This window comes from Clupea harengus, chromosome 10 (assembly GCF_900700415.2).
Source record: "Clupea harengus chromosome 10, Ch_v2.0.2, whole genome shotgun sequence".
NCBI classification, from domain to species: domain Eukaryota; kingdom Metazoa; phylum Chordata; class Actinopteri; order Clupeiformes; family Clupeidae; genus Clupea; species Clupea harengus.
This window is the reverse complement of record NC_045161.1, coordinates 4851278-4868777: the sequence shown is the minus strand read 5'-3', so window position 1 is coordinate 4868777 and position 17500 is coordinate 4851278. Positions and strand designations below refer to the sequence as shown.

Below are 17500 nucleotides of genomic sequence, written 5' to 3'. Positions count from 1 at the left end.
TCACCTTAGTGACGTTACCGCTACTTGCACGAGGATCCTGAGGATTAATGTTGTTAACATTAACACTGACATCACCGGCACTGCCATTTGCGCTAGTCCTTTCTTGTTCTGGTGGGGTTTTTTCTCTGAACGACGATGGAGATTTACGCTTTAGCCAGCGGCCCATGTTTGCATGCCTTCAAGTTCATGTCATAAAACTTGTCTGTATATGCAAACAGGAGATGCCGCAACAGCAGAGGGGGACCGTAGCCTTGTAGAGAGAGAGAGAGAGGGACAGAGAGCACGCAGAGTGTGCCGTCCTGGGCAGAAGTCAATTCATCTGATGCAGCGCTCTATAAATGTGTGCAGGAATTTCTCGCATTAGAAGTGCTAGATTTGCGGGAATCTATGATATTCTGCTTGATACCCGCAAGCCCATACTGAAATACAAGCCCTGTACGCTGTGTTGGCCACCAACCGGGGACCAAGCTGCATCCCCAGATGGGCCTGTGGCAGAGGAGAGTGGCAGGGCCTGATCCAGGCCTCTGGTGATCACCACAGGGTAACACCACCTCATATCTGTGCCTGATCCAGGCCTCTGGTGATCACCACAGGGTAACACTACCTCATATCTGTGCCTGATCCAGGCCTCTGGTGATCACCACAGGGTAACACTACCTCATATCTGTGCCTGATCCAGGCCTCTGGTGATCTCCACAGGGTAACAGGCTACCTCATGTTTGTGAAAGTCATTCACAAAAACGACGCTGTTCACAGCAAGAGGAGGAACGCGATGGTAATCATAAATGAGAGTGGGTGCAACAAATTACTGTGACTATAAAAGGATAACTAGGCTCTGCATGAACCGATTTACAATGAAACGCACACTGCGTCTGTGAGTGTGACCGCACGGATAGGTGCACAGCGACGGCATTTCAAACAGCCGCCATTGTGTCAGAGACCAACAGGTTCACAGAATTCAACAATGTGATTCTGAGACAAACTTCAGCAGAGCTTTGCATGATCTGCTCGCTCTCTCTCTCCTGCGACTAATCAGGAAGAGAGATCACAGCGATTTAGGAGATTAGACTGCCCGAGTGCTTAGGCCACATGCACTTGAACCCTCTCTCTATCCGCAGACAATGAGCCCGCAATCTTTAACAATGAGCATGACTTAATGACCAGCACAAGAATTCAAGGAAACTTTCGGAGGAAAGGCCCGTTTTTTTTCTCCCCTCGACTGCGGTCATACTCTGAGCTCAATATGCTTTTCTTTATCGCTTCCCGCGCTAATCACAATCTATTTTGGCAAGGGGGGGGGCTACTGTCCCCGCTCAGGCGGCCGAGCTGAGCCGGACCACGCCGCTGTATATCATCCCGACCCGTGGTCCTGTCCTGCAGTCACGCGGCCCCTCTTCCTGACGCTGAGGTCACCCCTAGACCTCCCCCCCCCGAACACCCACACCCACACCCTCACCCACACCCTCACCCACACCCTCACCCTCACTTACTGTAAATATATGTGAAAGTAAGAGTGAATTGAGTGAGACTGAAAGGGTGACACGCCAGTTATGGGAGTGTGTGCGTGAGAAAGGAGAGAGAGCCAATAAGGCTTCATGAATTGACCAGAATAGAGAGAGAGAGATAGACACAGAGAGAGAGACAGAGAGAGAGAGAGAGAGAGAGAGAGAGAGAGAGAGAGAGAGAGAGAGAGAGAGAGAGAGAGAGAGATAGACAGAGAGAGAGACAGAGAGAGAGAGAGAGACAGACAGATAGGCAGATAGAGAGAAAGAGAGAGAGAGAGAGAGAGAGAGATAGACAGACAGATAGGCAGATAGAGAGAGAGAGAGTGAGAGAGTGTGAGATTGCAGACAAGGAAATCACATTTTATACAGACAACTGAGAAGATAGCAGAGAGTGACAAAAGAAAATGACAGAACCAGAGATACAAACAAATATAAGAAGAGGCCATTCAGAGAATAGTAACTGGATAGCTCAAGAGACAGACAAGGAGGGAGACAGAACAAGTGAGAGAAATAAATAAATAAAAAGAAAGAAAGAAAGAAATGCAGACATGTAGACAAACAAGCATAGAGCCAGAGAGAGAGTGAGACTGGATGGAAGAATGAAAGACTGAGGAGACTTTGATAAGCCTACAGCCCAAACCAGTCATTCATGGACCCATGCGGTCCAACAACATTCTGTATCAGAGTGGACCCCATCATCATGGCGTGACCCCAAAGCCATACTGTTCCACCACTGACAGCAGTAACTCCATCTCAACTGCCTGTTCCTTCCTCCATGTCGGCAGCTCCTGGTGCGAAACCGTCTACAAACTGCACAGAAGACATTATTCACCATGTATCTACTGGCCATACGACGTGCGCTGAAAAAGCACCCGAGTCTGGTTGTATTTCAAAGAGGAAGGATTAAAACACACCTTAGAGCACGTTTTTTGGGTATTCATAGGTAAAGGAAGACCAGGCCAGCTCATGATGATCACAGTAGGGCAATGGACATCTAACTCCACTCCAACTCAAATACTTGGTTATATAGTAGAGGGGAAATGGTATTGATCGTTCCCCTCAATCCTCCATTAAGAGAATGACTAGACATAGTCTACCACTGTCATCATCCCCAAGACAAGGACATGAGCAATCTTTCACATCAGACAGCTGAGGAGTGGTTTCACACACACACAACACACATCTGATTCATCACAGTGCAATAGTGGTTCATTATTACTAAAATAATATTATTATGCGTGATATCCTAAACAGGTAATCTTTTCTTTAAGCCATGTCATGGCTACGGCTATAAATAACCATGCAAACAAATGGACAACAACTGCAAGGAAATTTGAGGTTTGCCTATAATGTGTGTTATTGCATGCTGCTCCAACTTGAATGTTTGCCATGTAGATTTCCTCCAATAACTAATCCTAGCTTCAAACATGTCTGAATTCTTCTAGAAAAGAAAAATCACATTGTTGCCCTCAGTGAGATAATCACATTCTCAACTGGCACAATGAGCACATTTTCAGCTTGCACGTGGTATTTAGCAAAAACATGATTTTTCCTGACAAGTATTTTTGATGGTAAGCTGATTACACCGCCAAGCTGCCAATGCTAATCTGATTTAGGGTCAATAACTTGTTTGGGGGTGGGGGGGGGTGATCAAAGTGAAAATGATGTTGAGAAAACTGAGCCGTCTCGTGAGAATCAGCCTACCGAAGACTGAAAACATCACCATCTGGATAGTTATGCTATTCATTTTCACAGTTTGTCAAGAGGAATAGGAAAAAGGGATGAGTTCTCAAGAACACAGTTAACTATATGGACTAATGTCACTAATTACACATTAATTATCTCTTTGTCCACAAACTACAAGGGTAAGGTTTCAACTAATACATGCACCTACATGTTTTACGATACAGAGCCAACTCAAAAATGAACCCACCTTGTTACGCTTGCCTCTAATTATGGCGATGTCTCCACAACATTACCAGTCTTCCCTGAGTTGTAAACCTGCAATCAGAGGCACCTTTGACCCAATATAAGAACACGTTGACAAATCCTCTATTGTAGTCTACACTTTATAGCCAGCGCGGATGGCAGAGGTGCACTGCCTGGTGAGGAAGAGGAACACTGAAGGGGATGAGAGACAGGGCAGTCCTTAAGTCGAGCCTTGCGATGGGTCTCACCTTGCTGTACACAGCAAGTCACACATACAAAGTGTGGGAGAGACAGAAACGGAAGAAAGAACACAAATCTTTTAAGATCTAACAGCTTTGGACGCTTAAGTCCGGCCACATGTTCCTGGATTAGTGATACAAAAAAAAAAAAAAAACAACTCCTGATAAACCTTGGCCAGATTAAGCTTCATTTTTATGTAACTCATAATTGCTCCAGAGGTCTGTGTAGCCTGGGGTTAATTAATAGCCCCTGTTCAGACACTGCTATTATCAATGCTAAATGTAACAGATAAGGAAATGTAGCGTTCTCTAATATATGAAGAATATGACGTCAACCTTGACCGTGTGACTCAGAAGGCCTCAAGGAGTCCGTTTTGAAATAAGTTATTTACCGATGTCTCAACAAAAATGATTAAAAAGCCAACATTTAACCAGATCTAGAGACTTTGTTTTCTGAACAGTCATTAAATAATCAAAAAGGTTAATGTGGTCGTACTTCATTGTTCTGTTCCAGCGGTTCTTTTTTTTTCAGGAAAGAAAGTTTGGATTTTGAACTCTTGGCTGGAGTCTTCACTATGTGCTTCACACCATCTTCACAAATTTCACATTTGTTTCTATTTTCATCCAAAACACTTCATCACGCCCCCGGAACGGAGCGCCGGTTTATCTTGGCCTTGCCGGAGGTAAACCGCAGGCAGGGCACTAGAAAGGCCACCCTCTTCACAGTTCGTCCCAGCGTCAGTGTGAGCAAACACCGCCTAGCTGCTCAAGGGACTTGCACCATGTCAGGACATTTCTCAAGCCAGCTCTGATTCAACACTGGCAGCCTTTCTATCATGGGCTGCTGTCTTTGAGCACACCTGTGAAAATCACATTCGGCTTCAGCTCAAAGGCCCCCAGGACAAACTGCTTGTGGCGCCCCCGTAACTCATTCCAAAGGCTCTTAATCCTCCATCGGCATCATCGGCAGTGCGGGTAGGGTGGGTGTTTTGGTCGGTGATGTGCCAGAGGGGGGTGATTAAAGGTCTGGTCTAGATTGCTGACTCTCGTTTAACCTTGGAATTGAATGACACGAGGTGGTCGATGATGTGACCCATCGGTGGCGTCATACCACATTTCCAAGTGTTGGATTAAGGAAAAACCCAAACAATGCTGGAAAAACGAGATGTAGTCTTTGTGCCCTTTCATATCCAAGCTGGCAGAGGTCAAGTCTGCAAGGATCAGTGTGTTCTTTCAGCTTTGAAATGTCAGATAGGCTGAATCGTATTTCTTGATTTAAAGGCCACACAAGCAAAACTGGATCTTAATAGACCTACTCCCAAAATCTGCATCAGATAAAGCGCAAGCAGTTCAAAACAAGTCTTCAAGGCTTGCACATAAATTCTGTCTTTCATAACTAACTTGAAAACACCAATGTCAGTTTCTTTAATATGGGGATTTAGGAAATACTGGCTAATCTAGGCACGCTGCCAATTCTTAGTTAATTGCTATATTGTTTCTTGACGACTCTTCTGCAAGGTGTCCCCTTAAACACAAAACAAAATGGCAACACATCCCCTGCAACCTCAAAGTGGAGTAAAATATCCGGAAGAATTAGAAAATGTCTCGATTGTAGCTATGGGATACGTAATGACCTCACTTGGCACAAGCTGATGACTGTCCGGTCAAGTACGGTCTTGTATGATTTCCCGGCAGATCAGGAAGTGTGCCCAGTGTGAGGCAACACCACAGGTCTTACGCAACTCAATTCAAGCCACTCCATTTCAGCTAGCCTATAGCACGCCTCATGACAGGCATTTAGGGAAGTCATTCTAAACCGCCTAAGGCTTGCTGATGTTTCTTTCTTTCACACAATTAATGAAATTCACCGGAAATCAGAGTAATATAATCAAAACCCCTGAATTCCTACTGCACAGGCACAAATGAGTCACAACAGTATTGCTGACAGTAACCTATTTAGAAGCATATGACAGCGTGGCATCGCAGCAAGGGGAGAGAGGTGTAACTAGGGAATAATCAGGGGCCAAATGTACTCTCCTCTTTCACTACGGCTACGGAGATGCTGTACTGATGTGATGTATTACAGTACACAGCGGGCACCACTTTAAAGGTCAGCCTACTGGTGAGAAAGACACCACTCTCATGCAAGATTAATATTTAATAGAATCCACAACGATCTCGCCCTTGTTCTTATGTGCTTTAAATTCACATTACTGATAGTAGATTGGCTAACTTCGTTTCCCACCCACCCGGTCAATGAGAAGAAAAAAAACACACTTTAACAGGGCTTATTAGTTGCAGAGTAGTAAAACGATTAAAAGAAAATAACAGAGAAATGTGTTTTCTAGTGGGTTGTCTATTGTGGGCTTTGCTGAACAAATCTTAACATCTAGTCCTGGCCACTTCTCTCCGGACACAATCGCGCGTCCTCAACATTCACCAATCAGCGCTGACTTAGCAAAATAACTGCAAGGTATCAACCGCACTTTAATAGTAGACGTCACCATACGCAACAGCCACTGAGCTAGTCATAAACTTGACTGAATACCGTACGCACTCTAAACACTTTCAACTAAGGACAGCTTTCACAAATCAAATCATTAAAACAAATTCTATATAATTTCAGAGAAACATCATTATTAACCTGTGCCAGTGATGTTTTTGAAAGCAAACTCACATGTGTGTGTATGAGGCGCCGTTATGTCCTAACTCAGGTGGACAAATAGCCTACTACAACCTGTCTTCACACTTGACACTCGAAAAACGACTGACCGACTATAAAGACACCTAAAGTAAGGTCAACAGAATTCAATGCACTCGGTGGCAACAGCCAGGGCAGTCTCTTCCGACACCGATTAGTGATATGGTGAAGGCAAAGTGTGTGAGGTTCGTTGCATAGACAGGCGACACACGTGAAAACTACTTCACCTCGGCAAGCTAGCTTAGCTAGCCACTGTCCGTCAGATCTTCAGATCTTTGGCTAGCTTTCTGTCTGTATTTGGCCGAAAGCCATACACCAGCATTGGTACAGCACTAGATAGGGAATACTACTTCACTGTCTGATTAGGGCTACAATATGTCAGTGTACTAATCGTAAATCAAATAGTTGTTTCCCCATCTTGAATTACTCTGCCAAGTCACTAATACTGTTTGCATGCCATCCCGCTAATGTGGGGTCCTGCTTGTTGCCTAGCCAGCTATCAGTGAACATGCTGGCACGCCATTGATGTAGCTGTACGGAGTTGTTCAATCTTGGTAGCGATAGCTAGCTTGCTAACCCGCAGAGCTAACGTTAGCTCCTGGCCGTATATTTCAATGTCCGTTAGCTATCCTAACTAGCTAATGGTACTCAACATTCGAGTTAAATGTAAGCCGAAATAACCTATACATTGGCTGACGGGATTCCCTATAGGATCCAGTACTAACCCGGGAAAACTAACGAGCGTTCATTGAACGAGCAGCCAAACATTGGCTAGCTCACACTAATGTGACGATAAATGGCTAACGTTACAATAAGCATCCTCGTTAACCTGTCTTAACATGGTTAGAATGGAACGTATTGAACCCTCTGGTTGGTTAACCAGTGCCTCTGCTAACAGCGTATTCAACATCACAATGGGCTAGTCAGCGAAAACTGGTTGATTTCGAATACCAGCAAGCTGACTCAAAGTCTTTATAGTGACAACTCATAATTACGTTAGATAGATAGCGTTAGACATTGAACGTATCAGAGAAAACACGTCCCTTGAACGATGAAGTGGCTGCACGGCCAGGAGTTCACCGCCAAAACTAGCTAACGTTATACCCCAACGCTTACAGTGAGTTTCATCACAACGGAATTCCTACTTCGTGACACATGCAAATACCCCTTCCTATCCACCTCAACTGAAGGCGGACTCAATGGCTGGTGACTAACACTAGCATCGCACAGCACATGCTGTGAGTGCCCAAGACGAAATAAAGACGAATCTTACCAGATCCACCTGGACACTGAGGATCACCTCAGAGTCATAATGAGACAATCTGATCTCGTTTCAAAGAAGAAAAATCCGTCGAAGATAGTCTTGACTCAAAGTAAGTTCTGTTGTCAGTAGCCTATATCTGTCAGTCGGAGCGTGTGGCTTCTGTTGACAGCTCGTTGGACGAACAAACGTGTCGTGGTAGGGGATTGACTGCCTAAAGCTTGCTAGCTTACGGTTGGAGGAAGTGAGGCACAGGATGTGAGATCACTAGACAGACACACTCAGGGTCAGGTGAAAATGCGCAAACTGGCATCATCATAGATAAGGTAACAGTGTAAGTCTTTATGTGAATCATTATTATACTATGGCTGAATTGTGTGTTCTTTTGATCCTTTCTGAGCGTCGTAGATAACAATGTTTTGTGCTGTAGCCTAACGAGAAGTAGGTTATGTCTTATATGGCATTCTGCGTGATACAATGTTTGGCCTTTTAACGTTAAAACAAAACCAATGCCTAATCAGTGTACACACATGTTTGGGATTTCTGGTCCGAACACACCATCCCTCGCAGCCTGGTCTAACGTAGCCTATTGGTGACGTGCTAAATACTTATATAGGGGGAAAGAAAAGCACCCAAAGCCCATTCATAATTTTCGTTTTTGATGTTCTCTCCCTCTGAAAGTTGTAAAAACAGAATTCCACCTATCTGGATACCCTGCAGTTTGTTTGTTTTTTGCCCTGAGTCTCAAAGAGAGACGGGATTAACCTCAAGCCCTACTGTAGGCTCTCAGAAGCCAACTGCTTAGTAAAGCAAATGGAATGACATCAGAGTTTTTGACATAGGGGTCTATAAGCCTGCTTTACTTTCTGCCAAGTCAGGAAATTGTTCACTTAGCATCACCTCTCTTTATTCAGTGTGTACACAAAGGCAGTGAGCGTAAGTTGAGATGTAAAACTTTTGAACTTTTGCTTGGGGTATCAAGACAAAGTTCATCAAAGGCAGTAAAGTGACTGTAGGGAGTCTGACAACAAAGGCTATAGCCTACTTCCAAATACACAGACATGGAACAAGAATCACTGCATATTAATAATGCTCGACATCGTAGATTTACCGTTTGAGAAGTATCTCGACTGACACTAGAAAGGCTGTATCATGATCTGGCACAGATAAAGTCAGTCAAAGGCAAGTTTAGGGAATACTTATCTGCCCTATTAGTCATTGGCATGTCACCGTGGTGAATGTAATGGGAGGGCAAAGAATGTGCTACAAGACTTGCATCTAATCTGCACATTGTCCTGGTATCAGACTGGAAGGGAAGTCTTGTCAAAGCCCATCTGTTAAAACAAGACTAGGAACCAGGCACAATGAGGCTGAGGCTCTGAGTTACAAGACAAGACAAGCAGAAGAGAAGGACCTATTACGAAGCAAAAAAAAAATGGGGGGGGGGCTCTGGTCATCTAGTCTGCCTCTTATCAAGAGTAGCTGAGCTTTTTCCAGTCCAGCCCTGATAAAAACCAGTCCAGCTATCAAAATAAAGGAAGCGACCCCTTGACTTTGACAGACTGTAAGTGGACGTACTCTAACTTTATTGGGGCAGGCAATGTGACACCTCCCTCCATTTGTCACTATTTAGTGCCAACTACACAAAACAGTGAGCGATAGTTTTTTTTTTAAATATTATTTTTTTGGTGCCATCCCATCAATCAGTGGTTTGGCTGAGAGGAAGGAAACCACGCCTGGAGCCAAACGAGAGTGAAAGGGGAGTGTTGAACAAACGAGCAGCGCTGACGCACCCACTGGCGAGCCGGATCGGTTTCGGTCTGAGCCACCTAGATGTGGTGCTACTCCGTGACACAAAGCTGCCGTAAGCAACATTAGCAGTTTTTGATAACTGCCAGACTTGACCGGACTTGACCAGACAAGAATAATTGGCAGGCAGGGATGTCTGTCACATAGGTCACTGATTGGTCAATACAGCTGAACCGTGTTCAAAGTTTGAGTTGCTGATTGGAGCTCTACAGAGTTCAAAGTCATGTAAATAAAGTGTAAGTAGCCTATGTCAAGACCTGTCTTTTACAGCAGCATTCAAAGAGCTAAATTCATTGTGAATAAGTTATAGCCCTGTATGCCTCAACACCCAGTCTATAGAATGTATTAATTCTAACCGTGGCCGGTGGATCAATGTTACAGAAAAACAATAAGTAACTTGCATCTAATCACATTTTAGTATGTTCTAGCCATTCAAATACACCAATAAAGCAATTCGAAAACTGATTGTGATTGGTTTTATTATGTAATGTGATAATGTGACAATCCAAGGCGGTTTTCTGCTGACGTTAGATACCGTGCTTGGTCATAAACTGCTGTGTTGGTCAGCAAGAGCTCTGCAGTCATTTCTCAGAGCAGAGATGTGGTCTTATGACAGTCAGTCGGTCCATCAGCAGCCATCTTGTTGGCCAGACCCTTGTCACAATAGCAGAAGTGAGCGCCTGACTGGGTGCTGGTTTTCAGGCTCGGCGTCACCATCTACTGCTGCAGCTGAAAAGCTTCTCCACCATCCTTCTCCTGTGAAACCTTGCACCACTGCACTGACGCCGCCTCCTCAAAATCCCACTGTGCAGAAGAGATCAGTTTGAGTAAAGATTGTACAGAACGGTCAGACATGTACCAATAAAGTGTTGTTTTCAGAAGAAATGTGTTCCAACATACATAACGTACGATAAAATCAAACACTTTACACAAGGCTCTAAAACAAGACTCTCACTGGGATTAGTCGTGGGTTAAATTTATAAAAGTACAGAACATAGGTACACTGGATGTCTGCCAACTGGACATTTGCCCACCCTCACAAAAGAGGTGTTCAGATACGGTCATCTAGATGAGTGCCACACTTAATGGAGCACAAGCTCATGTCTAGACAGTCACTTCCTTTGAAAGGCAGTCATCATAATCTCTTTGTAATGCTACTCTCCAGAGACAAGGTTAAATTACTCCCAAAAATAGCAAACAGGGAGTCCTATTCCCCATGGGCTGGGTCACCATTTTGTACAGCACCCGAACAAAGGGGGTCCAGCCCTGGACCTTAATCACAACGTCTAACAGAAGAACAATTGAGTCACTTCACCGTCCCACTAAAGCCCAAATGAGACTGCTCAAGACGAGTGACAAAGAAATGATTTGTTATGGGACTAGGTAACTCAAATGGAATGATCAAAGTGACTACTAGTAACACTAACAGTACAAGTCTCCCTTTTAATTCCAGGAGAACTAGAACATATTGTATTGGTTGACAATTCTAAATAGTAAATAATAGTCATCATTAGTCCAATGACTCGCAAAATGACTAGCTGACAATTCTAAATAGTAAATAATAGTCATCATTAGTCCAATGACTCGCAAAATGACTAGCACAAGCTTAAGAGAGAGATCTGTGGGAGCATAAGTGAAAGTGCTGCTGAATCCAGGGCTGAAGACTTGACCGTATAAGAGAGCGAAACATCTCTCCATCGGTCAACCTGTACAAAGTTGTGTAAATTATGGATGAGCAAAGAGCAAACACCTTCTTCGTTACTGGTCTTCTGCAGTACAATTATTTAAACAACTAAGCAGAAATAAAAATTAGGAAAGTCAAATAGTTGTCATTAGAAGTTGGAACATGACAGACAAACTTACACATTCTTTGCCACACTTTTGTTTGTGGGAGGCTCACATGCTTTGCCTCTTCCTGTTTAGTGAACTGCAATTGTTAGCACTCCAAGTTCTTTTGCCTTTGTTTCAAATTAAATGACATCCTCCATCACTGGCTTTCTCAGGGAGTCAATAAGAAAGCTCTTGGCATGATCAGAGCGATAAAGAGAGTTTCACTGTTTGATTACCAAGGAAAGCCTCCATGGCCAAATCTCACAACAGATTCACAAACAAAATTGAATATTATGACAAATACATAAAGACAACTTAAGGGATTCAGTCTAAAATCTGCGAGCAGTCCTAAACTACAGATCTCTTCTGTACAGTGGATGACATTTCAGAGCATATGACTGTATTATACACAAATTTTCTACACTTTATCGCCATCTATTGGTGAAATTAATACTTGCAGCCAAATATTTCAACCACAATTTTATGGTGATTTCATTGTGGAAATCTCTTAATCTCTGAATCTCTTAAACTAACAATAGTAAACTTGACACGGTTTGGTGAACAGATAGTATTTCCATATGTTATTCATTCTATGCATCTTCAGGCTGTATTTCAGGCATTTTTACATTTGTTTACATTTTAAAGATTTATTTTTGGGCTTTTTGGCTTTAATCAGATAGGAAAGTGAAGGTTTGACAGGAAATGAGCTGGAGAGAAGAGGTGGGGAGTGGGATCGGGAAATGGCCGCGGGTCGGATTCGAACCCGTGTCCCCCTGGGCGTTCAAGCCCGTACATGGTCGGGGCTGCTACTTGCGCCACAGCTCCCCCATTTGTTTACATTTTAGACCAGAAAAAAAAAGTGGCTAAGAGAACGCATTCACCGTTGCCTGGTAACTGCCTGGTGAGGAAATGGCTGCTAACCTCTAGGTCAGAATCTGAAGAGCTGCCTGAGGAACAGGTTTCATCAACTCTCAGCACCTTCACAGTGGTCTTCATAGTCTCAGTCTTAGACTGACCCCCATTGGAGATCCGCACTTCCTTCAGACACACCTGCAGAGCAAACAAGAGTGAGGTGCTGAAACAGGCTCTCTCTATGGAAGCAATGAAATTGCTAGGATAATTATCCTCTTTGTATATTATATATATACACAAATGTAGATATGAACTTTTTCTGTGTAGACAATATGAATTTGTACTTCGTATAGGCCGTATAAATACACATATTTTTTTGGTATACATTTTTGTTCTCATTCATATAATCTACATACATCTTTCGTAGTCATTGCAATCTCACATATCCTGCATCATGTCAGATGGTGGCTGTGAGTTTGGCATCATGTATCAGCTGTGTAATATTCACAAGTTCAAGAGTATTAAGTGTCTCTGTGACAAAACTGTGAAGGATTTCCTCCTCTACAGGAGAGGACAAGGAACACTATCTGTAAAATCTGACCAGTCCTCCTCTACTTTTACTACAGATTCTTGTCTCATTGTGAGATTTGTTGTTCCTGATTTTAAAAATAATTTCCAAGTCTACACCAAAAGACTAAATGGGTTCTTTACTGCTTCTAATATACCTCGAAGCTGATGCAGCAATGTAATATTGTCATATAGTTAATATGACATTACTGGGCTAGGACCAAGTTACATTGCAAACTCCCTAGTCAAATACTTGCCTTCAAGAACACTGCGATCATCGAATGCTGGTTTATTGGAGGTTCCCAGCAACAGCCGTAAGAAAATCGGGGATGCAGCATTTGTCAATTACGCCCCAGTGCTATGGAACATACTGCCTATAGACATCAGGGAAGCCAGCTCGCTTAACATCTTTAAAAGAAAACTAAAAACATACCTCTTCACATTAGCCTTTAACTAGCTACCACTTCGCACTATATATATACATTTATATAAAAACTTTTAATTGAAATACTTTGATCTACTTGTGATATTAAGGGGTTAGATTAAATATATCTCTGCAGTTTTATTTTCTATCTTATGCTATGCATTTTATGTATTCAATTTAATCATTTTAATAATTATTATTATCATATTATTTTTATTTAATTTTTTTGCACTATATCTGAGTTTTTATGTTTCTTTGATGTCTATTTTTATGTGCATGTCATTTCTTTGTGCACGTTATGTATTTGCTGTAAAGCACTTTGAGCTGCATTCTTTTGCATAAAAGGTGCTATATAAATAAAGTTTTATTATTATTATTATTATTATTATATAGTTGAGATATGACCTCCGTTTAATGCTGAGACACAATCATGCTGGTTTTATTTTACAGCCCCTCCCCTCACTGAATAATCCAGACAGTGCTTCTGTTACACAGTGAACACATGGTGGTCCCCATCCAATTGTACAAAAACTTCACAGGAATATTTTGTCCTGGTCCAAAGTTTGAGTTTGGTTATGATCACTGGCTCACCTTGCGTACAACCGGAATGTTGACATCCATGTAGCGCCCCATGTCTGTCCTCTTATGGAGATTCCTGTTAGCGGTTGGGGAAAGTGGAGACGCACCCTCTTTGTCCTGGAAGCCAAACCATTTAAACAATCAGTAACATTTTTCCGTGGCTCAAACTGCGGAAGGCATGACAGCGGTCATTATTAAATAATATTTGTCAGAAAACTGTCAGAATAAGTTAGCTGGATTTATTTCTTGATGAAAATGACATGGCAGTAAGCTTGGTTTTGGCAGGCTGGATCTACTGCTACGCTACACCCCACCCCCCTTAAACTCAAGACACGTGAGAATGGAGGTGACCAAACAAGAATCATGCAGCACTGCTGCTGCTTGGCCTCTAGGTCATTAGGTGGTGATTTACCTGGAGTTTCCTGTGTGCTTTCCCTGTGTGGTTACCTCCGACAGAGGTGGCCCCTAACAAGGCCACTTGGTCTGAGCTGAGAGATCTCACAGTCTGATGACGGACACATCGGTCTCTGCTGAGGGAGAAGACCAGGATCTGATGGGTCAAAGGTTAAGGCACCTAAGCAAGCCCGGTTTAGTTTAATAGTTCCATTGAAGTTGTGAATTATGGCAAAGTGAATAAGAATTGTGGCATTGGTAAGGTTCACAACAATGAGGGACAATTTCACTGGACAGTTACAATCAGCAGTGAATCTGAATGCATCTTAACTACTGTCTGATAGGTAGACTTATGTTCATTTATAAAGTAATTTGGAGGGGGGGGGGGGGGACATTATCACAAAGAAAATAGTGTTTGAGCAACACTGGCCTGTTCTCTCCATTGTACGTCGCTTTGGACAAAAGCGTCTGCTAAATGACTAAATGTAAATGTAAATGGTCAACTTAAATCACTGAGACAGGTGAAAGGTAGCTGGGTCATATTTATAGAAAAATGAAGTAAAGCTTTTTCTATTCGTTTGCATTTTAACGTCACTAATACATTTTGTAATGAGGAGCAAAGGATACAAGGAGTTCCAAGACTCCCCAACAGACTGAAGACATAATCCATGGCAGGGCTTTGATCACGAATGCAAGTCTTGTGTCATGGACCAAGATGGCTGTGGTATAAAGGGCACCAGCCACAGCATACAGAATCCCAACAACAGCATGGACTGTTCCTCTTCGCTTTCCGTTGAACTAGGACGTTTTTTTTTTTTTTTGTCAAAGTTCGAATTTTTGAAAAGGAAGATGTTTGAAGGACATCTCAAGATACACCTCTTAAATACTTTATTTACGACACAGATGTGATGATGGACCACATATTCCATGTGGATATATTCTCATAATTCTGCTATTTATTACACATGGTTCTGAAAGTACTGAAATACTCAGTATACAGGTGACCTACTGAAACTAGCTATACTAGCCAACTATAGCAATATACTATAGCTGTTTACCAGTCAGTCAATGAGATTTTGGGATGACAGATTTTCTTTTACTTACAGCTTTCAAAATAGCTGGAAAGCGTGAAGTCCAGCTGATCACAAAACTGAGCAGACCGAGGATGTAGCCCAGGAGTTCCAGTCTGTCCTTTATCAGAAGAAATATTCAAATCCAACTATTGTCTAGCAATGGCACATTGACCTTCTTTGCATAGTTAAGTTGGACATGAAAATATGACCAGTATGTTTTGATATCTATGAATACAGTTGATCAACTGTAGACAGTCACTTTAAAAACTAGTGTATAGCTTTTAAGAAATACACTGTTTTTAGCTGTGTAAAACAGCCTGGTGAAAACTGATCTCCTTTGGAGATAAGTTTCACTATATCACATATCCTTATGCTTCAGCACATACAACCCAGGAGAAGTTCATCAGTCTATTAAAACCATCCCAGTCTTTTGGATTAAGGTCAGAACTAAGTAGGTACACAAATTGTGGGGCCAAGACCACTTGCAGAAGGGTACAGATGCATTTACTGACCTCTATGAGTATTTATGTATTATGAACGATGCATTTCATATGACACTCACGTTAACAAAAGCCCCTAAAAGTCTTCTCCTGCTTGGGGTTGTGTCTGGGTGGACGTCACTCCTGACAGTCAGGTGAATCCCCCCTCCAGCCATGATTAGCAGGAGACACACACTCAACAGGTTCTGTCTCCTCCTCCTCTTCATCATCATCATCCTCTCGCCTTATCAGACAGTAGATGCTCTATCTCATAGTATGTTTGCGTATCTATTGCAAATTAGCACTCTAGGTCTAGGTCCAAGTTGTGGATATCATCCATCATCATTTCGGTTGGATTGCGCATGATCACATTTGAACTGTTTAACATTTTAAAAATGTTCCTACATCATTCACATAGTAATAATGACTAATCCGATATATGGTTCTTGCAATCAACTGCATCATCTGTGGATCTAGTAAAATATACTGAACTTGACATTGATATGTTTGTGTAAGAGAGGGTGTATTACTTTCATTATTTGTTGGTTTACACACATCACATATTTGCCTTTTAGGAGGCTACCAACCGAAATGAGACAAATAGCTCAATGGTGTTCTGTAAATGACTTACCTTTTTTCGAGTGAAAGAACAAACACACAGGGAGCAAGACAGCTAAGAAAGTAACCACATCCAAAGCAGCCCAAAACGCACCCATTATGACCTGTATGTAAAGCAAAGAGAACTTTCAAACTTAATCGCAAAAACTAGAGTAACATATTTTAGTGTATCATTAAGCAAGACTTCTCACCTGAAAAGCCAACTGCTTGGAAAGAAACGCTCCAAAACTATGGCACAAATTGCCAAGGAAACAATAAGCGGCGCAGGTGGCAGCGTCGGCCGTAATTTGCTTTCTCAAACAGCATCTCTGGTATATCAGACTATAGAAAAGAGTAGTATATAAATGAATACGGGGATCAGGTCAAATACGTTCCTACTGACGGATGTATATCTACTATATTCTACTCACAGCAAACATGCGACGACTGACAAAATTGCAGACAGAGCGCAGAGTCCATACGAAATACAAACTTTCTCTCTGTTGTTGAAGCAGCTGACATTTATGTCGTGGCTAAACCAAGACGTTGACTGAAAAAGCACTGCTCTGTTTTTTCCCTGTACGCGATCACTTTCTGCGTCTGTTAGAAACACAACCAGAAACATTGCTGCAAGTTGCAAGTCAAGTTTTCTCTCGAGTCTTGCAGTATGACTTCCGTTTGAATCATAGAACAAGAATCGGTTCCCTGGAACTTGATAATGACAAATGGACGAATAGCAAACTGATCAGAGAAAGGTAAGTTTGAGTAAGGTACACTTTACAGGGTGTATGTACAATGGACACCCGAAGCATAACTAAAATGTGTAGCACATTTATGAGTGCATGTTTCACAAACGATAGTATTTCTGTGATTCACCCAATAACCCGGTAAGAATTCTGTTATCAAACCAAAGTAAATGACACCAATAAGCACAAAGGGGGGGGACAACGTAGAGGTCAAACATGGTCAAAAAACAATGTTCTTTGTGGCATGAAATGAAGATGAAAACTGGAAAATATTTTATTCAATACAGGAGTGAAAAATAAATTCCACAATCAATCAATCCAACTATTTACAAGGGAGTGCACAGTTAAAGTCACAGTAGCAATCAAATGTTCATTTGTACAGATTCTCCAGGTCAGGACTTCATTCATTAAATTCAATTCAGTACTGTTGGTCATTCAGTGGCTGTGTGGTTTATGGCAGCTTAAAATAGTTACACCTACAAAGTGTGCTTCCTAATATGTATGATTATGTTACAA

At 42.2% G+C, this 17500-nt stretch overlaps 3 protein-coding genes and 1 long non-coding RNA gene across 5 annotated transcripts in view; 1 reads left to right on the top strand and 3 right to left on the bottom strand.

Moving 5' to 3' along the window:
• Positions 1-7891, bottom strand: part of atp13a3 (ATPase 13A3) — a 44360-nt gene extending 36469 nt beyond the window's left edge. The window contains exon 1 of the mRNA XM_031575098.2: positions 7648-7891. The gene's annotated coding sequence lies outside the window, so the exon portion shown is untranslated. The remainder of the gene's footprint in view (positions 1-7647) is intronic.
• Positions 7892-9896: 2005 nt separating this feature from the next.
• tmem44 (transmembrane protein 44) lies at positions 9897-16863 on the bottom strand. 2 transcript variants are annotated; one of them, XM_012842204.3, is made up of 10 exons: positions 16670-16863; positions 16451-16580; positions 16273-16363; positions 15725-15885; positions 15194-15280; positions 14717-14887; positions 14109-14246; positions 13709-13813; positions 12196-12324; positions 9897-10248 (listed from the first exon to the last, which is right to left on the bottom strand). In XM_012842204.3, the coding sequence occupies exons 1-10, from the start codon at positions 16861-16863 to the stop codon at positions 10162-10164; spliced, it is 1293 nt and encodes a 430-aa protein (XP_012697658.2). In that variant the 3' UTR covers positions 9897-10161. The 2 variants fall into 2 exon arrangements, with proteins under 2 accessions (XP_012697658.2, XP_031430956.1); XM_031575096.2 differs by having other exon boundaries at positions 10153-10248; positions 12156-12324.
• Positions 16864-16902: 39 nt separating this feature from the next.
• The window catches only part of LOC116222133, a 7297-nt gene continuing 6699 nt past the window's right edge, over positions 16903-17500 (top strand). The window contains exon 1 of the long non-coding RNA XR_004164483.1: positions 16903-16993. This is a non-coding gene — a long non-coding RNA (uncharacterized LOC116222133). The remainder of the gene's footprint in view (positions 16994-17500) is intronic.
• c10h1orf210 (chromosome 10 C1orf210 homolog) overlaps positions 17235-17500 on the bottom strand; it is a 5233-nt gene continuing 4967 nt past the window's right edge. Inside the window, exon 6 of the mRNA XM_031575097.2 lies at positions 17235-17500. This exon is cut by the window's right edge and continues 511 nt beyond it. The gene's annotated coding sequence lies outside the window, so the exon portion shown is untranslated.